At 37.6% G+C, this 12,298-nt stretch overlaps 1 protein-coding gene across 19 annotated transcripts in view; it reads left to right on the forward strand.

Moving 5' to 3' along the window:
* INPP4A (inositol polyphosphate-4-phosphatase type I A) overlaps positions 1-12,298 on the forward strand; it is a 119,009-nt gene that overhangs the window by 88,620 nt on the left and 18,091 nt on the right. For 13 of the 19 annotated variants that reach the window (XM_085055174.1, XM_085055188.1, XM_085055179.1 and 10 more), the window contains 6 exons: positions 473-656; positions 2,179-2,397; positions 3,537-3,807; positions 6,610-6,642; positions 9,590-9,762; positions 11,383-11,506. In XM_085055174.1, the coding sequence (XP_084911300.1) occupies positions 473-656; positions 2,179-2,397; positions 3,537-3,807; positions 6,610-6,642; positions 9,590-9,762; positions 11,383-11,506 (1,004 nt within the window). The remainder of the gene's footprint in view (positions 1-472; positions 657-2,178; positions 2,398-3,536; positions 3,808-6,609; positions 6,643-9,589; positions 9,763-11,382; positions 11,507-12,298) is intronic. The other 6 variants (XM_085055277.1, XM_085055320.1, XM_085055295.1 and 3 more) reach the window with 2 other exon arrangements.

The raw sequence follows: 12,298 nt of genomic DNA on the forward strand, positions 1-12,298 counted from the left end.
TGTTAGCATTAAAGATCTGGGTGGCATTTCTCTGTTAGAAGGAGCACAGATTTTCTTGTCATGGTGTTAGTAGGTCTATTTTAAAACATTTTTGTAAACCAGGCCTCAGTGAAATATCTGTGTTGTAAGGAGATGGAGAATGGAGCAAGATGTCTCTGCAAACAGTGGTTCTGTATCTGATGACAAAAATCTGTCACCCACATTCTCCTGAGCAAAGCTGTCCCTCTGGTGTACAAACTCTGCCCACAGCCCCTTGGTATTAGTGATTGGTAAATTTGCATCTGAATACTTTAGTAAAGCCAGAGAAGTCTCTAGGATCATGTTCCTGCTGTGCAATTGCCCACTGGCCTTTCACTGTTGATCACTAGTTTAGGTAAATTTTTGTTGTCTGCCATTAATTCCCCAGCATGCCACTGCAATGTGTGTACCTCTAGATGAATTTTCCCCCCTTAAATCAGTCTTTCTTTTCCAGCACTTCAACAAGTTCCCAGTCTATAATATACATCCCGCAGGACATTGTTAGAGCAAAGGAAATTATTGCACAAATCAACACCCTGAAAACACAAGTCAGTTACTATGCAGAAAGGCTCTCAAGAGCTGCCAAGGATAGATCAGCTAATGGCCTTGAAAGAACACTTGCCATCCTAGCAGACAAGGTAGGAGAATAATTAATTTCCCTGCTGAAGCACAGTGTTTGTTTTTTTCCATCTGTGCCTTTAGTAGGTTTTCTTGAAACATCTGTTTTACTTTTCTCAGTAGCGTTTTGTAACATGTACAGCCCTAAAGAAAACAAAATTATATCAGCCTTTAAAAATTCCTGCTTTTATTTAGGTTGTTTCCTACTTTTCATATTCTTGCCTTCACCTCCTATTGAAAATGCAGTGGAGAGCAATGCCCTCTGATTCCCTCTATTCATTTATCATATTGCAGTAATGTGCATTCTTCATTCGCTTTTATATCCTTTTCTCCATAACCACCTGGGATTTTTAAAGGTTCTGAGTCATCTGTCAAGCAGCAGCAACTGTGCGAAAATTAATGAAACAATTCTGTATTTTTCCACTGGTGAAATAAGGAATAATGGTGACACAGCCTTTGCTTGAATTACAGTGATGCAAACCAGTTATTTCTTGATGTGTGCTAACAAAAAGCAGACTGGATCTACAGGTGAACACAATCTTACAGGGAGAAAATAACCAAATACAGTTTTACTGACCTCTTCTGTCCTTGAAGCAGTTCTGAGGGCTCTAAACAGCAGTAGTTGCCAATCAGTTTGCCATAAATTGTCCAGTGGAAGGGATATGTATACAGCTTTGCGGAGTGCAAAAAATAATGGGATCTCATGTAAATGTATTATTTATTATAATATTCTAAATGAGTACAGTGTGTATAACTGATCTGTGGGATTTTCTACAACTGGATTATGTTTATATATAACATAGTGAAATCTTGTTTGTTTTTTTAATAGACACACAGGCCACATAATTTTCATATTCATATGACTTAGAGAAATCCTTAATACAACACCACTAAATAAGGCAGGGAATAAATTGCATTGATTGGGGGGTTATACCTTCAGCCCTCCTCTTAAGTCTTGTTATGATTTAGGACAGGCTGATTGGGGTGAAGCTTGAGCCGTCTGGTGTGGCAACTGTCGCGTGGGGTATAAAAATCATGCAATCATAGAATATAGTGAGGTGGAAGAGAGCAATCAGGATCATCCTGGTCCTGCACAGGACACCCCAAGAATCACACCATGTGTCTGAGAGCATTTTCCAAACACTTCTTGAACTCTATCAGGCTGATGCTGTGGCCACTTCCCTGGAGAGCCTGTTCCAGTTCTCAAACACTGCACATGTGTCTGCACACATTATTCTAAGCTTCCATCAAATGGAGAATGAAGTGCAAGTAAAAGGTGAATTGCACATTCCTTAGTGAAATTTTCAACAATTGCAAGTCTAATATAGTAGTACAGACTTTGGAAATGTACCATTTGTGTTTCAGGATCCTACACTGTTTTTTAAGGACATTCTGTAAAGGTATTCTAAAGGCGCCTTAAATCAATAGTTAGTTTCTTTTACTGAACCCCTCTTTCTTTCTTTCTTTCTTAAAAAACTACAGTATAAATTATGTATGGAATTATGAAAGGTTTTTAAAACGTGGGGATTTATTGCTTTTTAGACCAGGCAACTTGTCACAGTCTGTGACTGCAAGCTGTTGGCAAATTCAATACACGGACTGAATGCTGCAAGGCCAGACTACATAGCTTCAAAAGCATCTCCAACCTCTGGAGAAGGGGAACAAGTGATGCTAAGAAATGATCAAGATACACTTGTGGCCAGATGGACAGGAAGAAATAGCCGATCTTCTCTGCAGGTGGACTGGCATGAAGAGGAATGGGTATGTTTGCTTAGTGCAGTGATGAATACTTTCTTCTTTTTACTTTCTTTTTTAATAAGCTCTGTAGCTGCTCACCAGACATGCATAGGACGAATATTTAAGAGATCACTGTCAACTTGCAAAGATATTGTCTCTATCCTGTGGGCAGTTACTCCTTGGCATGGGAATACAAGCAGGCTTTAATAAATATTTCTGGATCTCCTAAACAGTGGAAATTGTTACAGTAGGTACATAGCATTTTTTAAGGTGAGGTTCAAGGGGAAGCAAATAACTTTTAAAGTGAAAAACTAACCGTACTACAATGGGCTTTTGCTCTTCTCCCAAATAAAATCTATTTTGGGAGTACTAGCTGTGCAATTTAGCCTTCCTCTTATAAAAATTCTCCTGTAACCATTTAGAACTTGCAGTCACTGTTTTTATTATGAACAGCATTTTAAAACTGTTTACACAAAGTATTTAAATGATTTTCCTTACCACTCAGCCAATCAAAATGAGAATTGGACTGTGTAAATTCTGTCCTTGTGTTAAATAAACAGAAGTTAACTAAATCTCACGAATCGGCAAGATTAATTAAAGCAATTATTAATATTGTGAAATACCAGTTTTTAAAAGAGATCAAATTAATTTTGGGAATGGATCCTTGCTAGTTGTAATTATTTTGGCATACTTTGACTTGCAGTCCAAGTCACAGTAATAAGATACAAATAGAGCTAATTCAGTATTTAGCTAGTAGTATAATATAGTAATTTTATCTGTTGTTCACTGAGTTATATAGAAAAAAAAAGATGTGCAATTGTATACAGTTATTATGTCAAACATGAATTTCAAGAGTAAGCAATAGTGCCAGCTAGAAATTGGAATAATAGTGCAGGAAGAGGAATTTAAAATTGTTTGGCAAACCTACACAGAAAACAGTTTTGCAATTTCCCACACAAGTCACATTACTACATATTGTTAACATCCTGGTATATATTACTTATATATCAGTAATTTGTGTGTGCACACATGTAACCACAATAGCTCAGAGGAAACTTTGCTGAGGAATTGTGACTAGAATCACAGGAGGAAATATATTGCCAAGGGATTTGTTACCCAACGTTTCTTGGTTTTAAACTGAGAAAGAAATGTTTTCTTTTAAGGAGAAAGTTTGGTTGAATGTTGACAAAAGTCTGGAGTGTATCATACAGAGAGTGGACAAACTTCTCCAGAAGGAGCGCTTGCAGAGTGACAGCTGTGAAGATGTTTTCCAGTGTGATGTCAGCAGTACTAGTAAGAAAGGTAATCGGGACAGTCGTGCCTACTGGATAAATCCAGAAGATTTAAATGAGACCTCATCATCCTCACCACCTTCATCATCCTCACCACCATCTTCATCCACACCATCCTGTGCATGCCATTCTCTCAAAACAAGTGCGTATGCCAGACACTGCTGCTCACTGCTGCTCTCTCCCTATGTGCTGGCATCATTCCTCAGCCTCCCTTACAGCCCTCCATGTGTTTTTAGTTCAGTGGTGGTGTTAAGCAGTGATGTCAGGCAGAAAGAGCTGTTGGTGTACTGGGAGCTGCTAAGCCCATTACTTACTTTGAAATCCCAGTCCCACTGAAATCATTGTCAAATCCACTGATGACAGTGGCACTTGGTTTTCACTCTCTGTGTTTTAAGCTGGTAAAACAGTTGTATGGGTTATCATATGACAGACACCACCTCTGGTAATTTTTCTGTTGGCTTCAGCTTCTTTGCAGCAATTAAAGCTTATTCCAGTGAATTTCTTTAAAAGGTAAATAAAACATGAAAGATGTGCAGGCACTACTGAAAAACTGATGGTCCCAGCTGGACTGCTAAAGCATGGAAGGGGAGCCAAGCACCCCATGAGACTGAGCTGAATGTAGATGAACCTAATGGAGTTCAAAGCAAATTTTAACCCAAATTGTGGTGCTGAGGCACTCAATTGTTTCGACTTCTTGTAGCTGGAAGGTAGGAATTGGCAGTACAAGCTCTTAATTGAATAATCCATTCAAAATTTAAGCTCAAGTGGGTGCTGTACTGAACCCAGTATAAAGTTGTGAGCATGTGAATGAAAGATATCTATATCAGTTTAGATTGACAGTTTGGCAGCTGTGCATTAAATTTCAGGATTACTTCATTTACTTATGTACTAATTTGACATATTTTCACAATCTGTACCTATGGTCGCTACAATTTGGCTGCTTAATAGCACAGGTGGGCAAAGCAAGGCTCTAAAAAGACTGATTTATGTTCTCATTTCCTCTTTCCTGTTCTGTCTTATCATTTGATGGCCCTCTGTCCCTTATGTGTGTCTGTGACTTCACGTCCATTACATTGTTAGTGTTGCAGTGGAAGGCAGTGTCTTAAGAAAAAGAAAGCAAAAAGGCAGTTAAAGTAAACGTTAATTATTTTTGTGTAGTTTTGCATGTTACCTGTAGTTTGTTTAGTATCTTAAATAACCATATTTTTCTAGATTAGACTGACATTTTTATGTATTATTAAGAAATAGAAGAGTTGATTCTTGTTTCAGAATATATACTCTAATAATATTTGATTAAATTTCTTCTACCAGTTTGATACTTATAAATTTTTTTATTTTGTAGCTAGTTTATATGAAGTTTTATATGTATTTACATGTAAGTTTAATCAGTAACCTTCAGTGCATATTCACATAAATTATTAAATGCTGTGGATTTTTAATGTTAAAAATTCCAGGAAAAATCTGTGATGAGTGATATCAGAAGCTTTTCCCAAGACAATTTGATGCTGAAAACAACTTAGAAAAATATTTTTCTTCCATTCTCCATGGATCTTTTAAATCTACTCTTGATCTTGACACTTATACCATATAAAAGTAGAACTGGCTGCTTGTACCTATCAAAGATTTTGTTAGTGCAAAGAATTTCTGTAACTTTTCACTGCTGTCCCTCCAAAATAGGAAAAAAAGCTTTCCATCTAACTGACAGAACCTGGGGCAGAATTGAAGGACAAAGAAGGTCCTCTCTCTAAGTTCAGAATCACAATATTTTCTTTGTTGTGTATTCAAAGAATTAATGTTTTTCTTGTTAGTAATTCTGAGTTTTGAATAATGAGCCTAGAGCAGATAGAAATTATTTTGAAATCAATGTAAAAACCAGGCAACTAAGATAGTTCCAGAATTGGTAATAGAGAGACAGTAGAATTTTATTGAAGGACTTTAGAGGATCTCTCTAGAAATGAATGGTTGTAAAAGAAAATACTTCATGAAACAGTAGAAGGGAAATGTAAAAAAATTCTTTTCAAATGTACCTATGTTATAGGCTTAGATACTCATTACTAAAATTGCATGGGGACCTATAGTTTCTTCAGTGAACATGATGAATTTTAATTTACGGAGAGGTTTTTCTGATTATCTCGCTGAGATGACTGTCCTGATGCACATGCACATTATTGAATTTTATATTTTCTGTTGCTATGTTCAAATATGTAATTGATTGACTAGTGAACCTAGATATAAACAACAGAAGCTTAAATCCTGTTAGCTTAGTAAACTACTTTTCATTAATGGAAGACTTGCTGTAACAGGGTGTACATTATTTTTTTATTGTTGGCATCGACCTGTAGTGTATTTTCATCTGACAGCTTGATCTTCCCACTGAAGTGAGTATGGAATACTCACAGACTTCACTGGTGGGGTTTCAGCCTTTAATATACATTCTAATGTTTTTGTTAATTATCTCCAAAATCGTGTAACAGAATTTTGACCAAGATAGCAAAGTACTGTTTTTTTATTACTCTTGCATTGTGGGTGCCTTAATGTCATTTTCTGTTAAGTGCATTGAACTTACTGCTGGTCTTTTGCTCTCCTGTTTAGCAGCCTTACTGCCAGCTTAATTTATAATTGCAGTAAACCAGTGGTTCTCAAATTGTGCCCTGTGGATCACTGGCGATTGACAGTGCACTTGCTGGTAATCCACAGCGAGCCTCTGAGCTAGCAGGTACTGGCTTTCCTCCAAGTCCCCATCCAGGTGTTCCTCTGATCAGAAACATTGGAGTGGAGGAGACAGCCCATGCCCTCAGTGCCTGTGGGCAACAGTATTTCTGCTGAGCTCCTCTTCACTCAGTGAAAATGTTTGAGAACACTGGCATTGAGCATTTGAGTTGCTTGTATTTAGACTGTGTTGCTGCTCCTTAATCATGCATGTTGCCCCTCCATTTCTGTGCAGATTGCAGCCCTACTTCGGAAGAATCTGCCCCAGGTATGTGCATTCATGGCTTCTGCTTCTTCTGAAAACTGCAGGGGTTTGTTCATAGTTAACTGAACAAGTGCCTTGCTTTAAGATGGACCATTTTGAAATGGTAATGCTTTACAAGACCACGTGAGTTACCTAAGCTGTTGAGAAGTTATTATTTTTTAGGAGTGTGGGGTGTATCTGGTCATTTCTCATGTCCAGATATGGGAGAGCACTTGTTCATGGCCTCTTTGGCTTCTCCAGTTGATGTGTTTTAGCAAACTGATGTAGGGGACAATGGTTTGAGGCCTGTTCCAAATGTCATTGAAGTCTGTGGGAGTCTGACATTTCAGACATTTCAGACATGACCTTTCACATGTGCTGTTGAGCTGGTCTTTCTGAATTAGAACTTGAGTAGAGCATGGAGGATTTAACAAGGCAGATGAAAAATCTCTGTTGTGGGTGCATACCAAGTAGTATTGGGGATTGCAAGCCTCATGTTTCAGGATACAAAATTTAGGAGTCTCATCACAGTGCTAACCTTCTTTCTTCTGTCCTCGTACTTCTGTACTTATTATGAAAAGACTAAAAATATCTTTTCAAGGCTCTGGAGGACAGCTGTTTTAATACTTTTATTGCTTTGGAGAAGAGAGACCCTTAGGGCAAAAAAAGCAATAATTTTCCCACCTGAAATTGCATCCTACAAGCTTTATGTATTGGGTTCTCTTAATATGACATTATTTTTTAATGAAATAATCAGTAGTACATAGTCAGCAAAGGTTCAATATGCAAACTCATAGGTCTTCCCAACATCCCTATCTTGTTCCAACCTAATTTGAGACTGGGAGTCAATTCGTTTTATTCCTGTTTACTGTTAATAGCAACTGTCATTGACTAAGAAATAAAAGAACACAGGTGACACCTCTGTGAAGTGGATAGCAAAAATAATTTAGAACTTTGCAGACTGACAAGGGTTTGTTTTCTCATGGCCAAAAATTTTAAACCAAGAGAATACACAGCACAGAGGATTTTTCCTCACTACCCCAGATGATCCCCTGCATTGTGTGTGGACATTGGGAGAAAAAAAATCTAGTAATTGCATTATCTTCAGCAGTGTACTTTGTGATTACCACAGATAAACGTATCTTTTGAATGAAGTGCTGTCAGACACACTACAGTTTTAAATCTTCATCTTTGAGTTAGTAACTAAATACATGTATGAACATCCAGACAGTGAGATGATGATGTGCTGGAAGATAGTTTCAGTTACTTTTGTCATTCTCATTTGCTTATTAGAAAAGCTTCTAAATGCAGTCAGAGAAACTGCAGATGAAAGTAAGAGTAAGAGAAACTGCAGATACTGTTAGTATCATCTGTATTTTACTTTCCAAGTGTTCATAAGGCCATGTCATGGCATCTGACTCATTTTGAGATAAAGTATTTAATAGAATTTAAAAGACAAGCTGTGATTCCTTGCCTGTTCTTTTGATGTTTCCTGTTTTTTTTTTTTTTTTTTTAAGGCAATGGAACAGAGTCAAACAACTTCCCCTTTGTGTAGTTTATTATGTTATTTATCTACCGCATAGAACAAAAGCCAAAAGGATAGGTCTGTTAATCTTACCAGTTATGTTTCTGTTAGCAGACTTCCAGAGTTCCCCTCTTTGGCTAGTTATCAAAGGAACGTTTATTATTGATGACTCTTATTTCTGCCTTTGAGTCAAAAGTCCAAACAATTTCCTTTCAGGGGCTTCAAGTGTCTCATTCATGCAGGTTCTGGTCTGTATATTGCCTTGTTCCTGCAGCCAACTGAGGTTGGAGTTTTGTGTGTTCTGTTTGTGAGCTTTGGTACTTTAAAAAATAAAACATATTGTCCTTCCCTTTAACAAGAGAAGTGTTCTTGTGTTTCAACCTTATATTAAGGAGGGCAAAACCAAAGCCCTGTTCTATATTCTTTTTATTTTGCAGAGAGAATGGGTTTTGGTATGGCATCTGAATAAATTTTTGTAAACTCATGGAAATTATTTTCTTGGGTTTTTTTAAATTGGTGGTTGATTAAGACAAAAGATGAAAGAAGGAAAGAGAAGGAATTGAGCATGTGGGATATTTTGAGGCTGAGCAGTCTCTTAGGGAAAAGGAATGGCACAATATTTGGGGTACTAAAATAGGACTTAGACAACTCAGTTTCACTTCTATGCTCCCTGTACAGGACCTTGAACAGAACACCTCCGGGTCATATCTTCTGTATTTCAGTGGAAGAAAAGCTCCAAAGCACTTCAAAGACTCTGTATGACTCCCATCTAAGCCCTTAAAACTACTCAGGAGACAGAAAACACTTAAAAGAGTACTTACATGAGTTTCTCACCTCTCTGCCTTGTTATTCTTAGCTTCAAATAGGAGATGAGCATCATATTGCCTTAGTGAAGTGCAATAAGGATCAATAAGGTGGTGAGGCAGTTAAATGATACACCTATGTGCCCCCAAAAGATTCGAAGGCAATATATTTGGGAGGAATCTCTTTGACAAAAGTGGCTAAGCCATAGGGTCACTATTTCTGTAATACAGTGAGCTCCTTACTGTCTGTCCATGTATGTGCAGTGAAAGGGTGTGTTTGAGCATGAGCATGCAGGTATATATACACTTCTGTGTATCATTATTCATGTTTCTGTTATGATTTCCAAATCAGCTATTGTATAGCCTAATGTGTGGGCGCAAATTCAGGTAACTTCTACATGGTCTGGAAAATCATAACAACTGTACAGAGTAAAATTCTCTGTATTTTCCTCATGCAATAACCACTCTGTAAGATTACTTAATTATTACAAAGCAGGGAATAACCATCCAGCCAAATTAAAATTGGTTCTAAATGTGAATTATCAACAACTTTGAATTGCAACAGGCAGTTTCTTCTTAATGCGTGTTTGTTTCAAATAAAGTGCTTCCATTGCTGCTAATTCTTTTTTTTTCTTTTAACCAGGTGAATGGAGTGAAGCTCTTTATCCCTTGCTGACCACACTCACTGACTGCGTAGCCATGATGAGTGACAAGGCAAAGAAAGCCATGGTCTTTTTATTAATGCAGGACAGTGCCCCGACAATAGGGCTCTGCCTGAGCCTTCAGTATCGCAGGGATGTTGTCTTCTGCCAGACTGTAAGCAAGCAAATATGCATTATTTGATTTCACTTCCGTTTGGTGGTGTTTCTATGAAATATGAAAGATTACTATTTTCAGAGTTTTTCACATCTCTTCTCAGGTTTGACACTGATTTCCCCTCACAAGCTGTGCTAGCCTGTCCTTATTGGTGACTTACATGCATTTGACGATACATAAATTAGGTGTCTCCTTGGATATACATTCACTTTTTAAAAAAAATTATTCCAGAACTAATGAAAATGTGCTGCTGTATACAGAAACAACCTTTGCCTTCCCATGCCACCAAGCTTAAGCAGAAGTAGGATGTGAAAGGGAGGGAAAAAGGCCTGTGAGTAGCAAATGTACTCCCTCAGTTATCTTTTTTGGTTTTCTGCATTGAGAAAACCAAAAATTGACTAGCAGCTGTCTGCACTACAAAAACTTCCACATTTCTTCTGCCCACTACACTTCTGCAGTGCGTCTGCTTTCCGTGAAATCAGTATCTCATTCATTTATTTCAAGCAGTTTATCTCTTGGGCATCATTTGGCAGGGCTTTTGTCCCAAAATGTAATATCAAAAATGCAAAACAAGTGACAGGATGATGTGAAATGTCCTCAAGTTGTGCCGGGGAGATTTAGATTAGATATTAAGAAAAATTTCTTTATGGAAGGGGTTGTTAAGACCTGGAATGGGCTTCCCAGGAAAGTGGTGTAGTCACCATCCTTGGAAGTGTTCAAAAAACATGCAGATATGGCAGCTGAGGACATAGTTTAGTGGTGTACATGGCGGTGGTGCTAGGTTGACGGTTGGACTTGATGACCTTAGAGGTCCTTTCCAACCTTAATGATTCTTTGATTCTGTGATCTCACAGGGATAAAATTAGGGAATTTTCCTATATAAAACTCACCTCAAATCACAGATAATTTTTAAACTCAATACTTCAATTATGTTTACCCATCATTATCTGAACTTTTTTATTCCCTTCTGTTTAATTCTGTAACAAAGTCATACACCTGTGTACATAGTATGTGGCACTCACGTGGGAAATTAATAGTAGTCTTGATTCACTGTCAACAAACGAATCTTAGATCATAGTACTGACCTTAGTACTAGATCTTCAGGATCTTGTTCTGAATATCTTGTAACAACAGTGTTTGAATCTGCATAATGCAAACAGTTACTGTATTTTTAAGCTTTCTCAAGTGTAATTTTTTGAAAAACAGTAATTTATGCATACTGCCAAAATTCTTGGCCTGGAACTAGCTGTATTGCTTTTCTGTCTAAAGCTAAAAAAATTCTCTAAGGAGAAGCTTCTGTAATTCATAAGGTTGTAGACCCTACCACAAGTGGTCGTGTTCAGAAAACAAAGAGGTGTGAGATCTACAGCTGCCCCATTTTGAGACAGCTTGTGAGATGAAGGCAGCATGCCCTGAATCTGATTTTATGAATGTTTTTGGTTTTCATTGATTGGTTGTCTCTCTTCAGCTGCAAGTAAAAGAAGAGTAATGTTTAAGGAAAAAGAGCATCTGTTTGACAGATTTTATGGCACCTCTTATACATGCTATCATTTTTGTTTGGGGCTGAAGAACCTTTTTTATCTTGAATAATTTCATTCTTATCTGTTTTCTCTCTCACAGCTGACAGCTCTCATTTGTGGTTTCATTATAAAGCTGAGGAACTGCCTGCATGATGATGGATTTCTAAGACAACTCTACACCATTGGCTTGCTGGCACAGTTTGAGAGCCTGCTGAGCACTTATGGTAAAGGCACAGGGCCAATGGGTGGGATTAGCTGTTGAGTCAGCAAATTCTGCATTTAATTTGCTACAGCAGGATCTTAGTGTTTGGGACAATCTGCAGCTCAGCTACAAAATGGTTTTGAAAACTAAATTGCAAAACTAGATTATAGCTGAAGTACTTAATTATCTAACAAATTTGAATTTCTTTGCGCTTACTTGAATTGCTTCTAAAAGACAAAGTGTGCTTGTTTTATAATAGAACATCAAAGGTTTAAGAAAAGCTAAAAGCTATCACTAGTCTTTATTTTTTTTCTCAGAAAATAAATGGATTACAGGTGTGGTAAGCTGGGAGAAACTGTGCCAAAAATAGGCTTTTTTAATTTTCTTGACCTTCTGTAGTCTTGCAGCACAAAGTGAGATTGAAGAGAGAATATAAAAAGGGAAAGTACTTCACTCAGAAGTGTTTCACTCCTATGTCTCAAAAGATGTCTGGTTGCTGGTTCAGGAATGCTTTACCAGACAAATCAGAAAACCTTGTAGCTTCTCCAGTGCAAAGGATATTATGGCTTGACAATGCTGAGAAGTACTTACTGGCATCATCTAACTTGGAAAATAAGCATAAAAACTACCTAAAAAACAGTAGTCTGGACTGTTCTAGATAACTGGTGTTTTCTAAACTTGCTGAATTCACAAAATCAGTCGTGTCATGGTCTGTGGGTCAAGGGGGAGGCCTGGGCTGCAGGACCTCTTCATCTCATGTGGAACTTCTTCATGAAGACCTACTGTTGTCATCAAATTGACAAAGGGAAGCTGT

The sequence above is a fragment of the Lichenostomus cassidix genome, chromosome 1 (assembly GCF_008360975.1).
Source record: "Lichenostomus cassidix isolate B80296 chromosome 1, HeHo_3.0, whole genome shotgun sequence".
Taxonomy (NCBI): Eukaryota; Metazoa; Chordata; class Aves; order Passeriformes; family Meliphagidae; genus Lichenostomus; species Lichenostomus cassidix.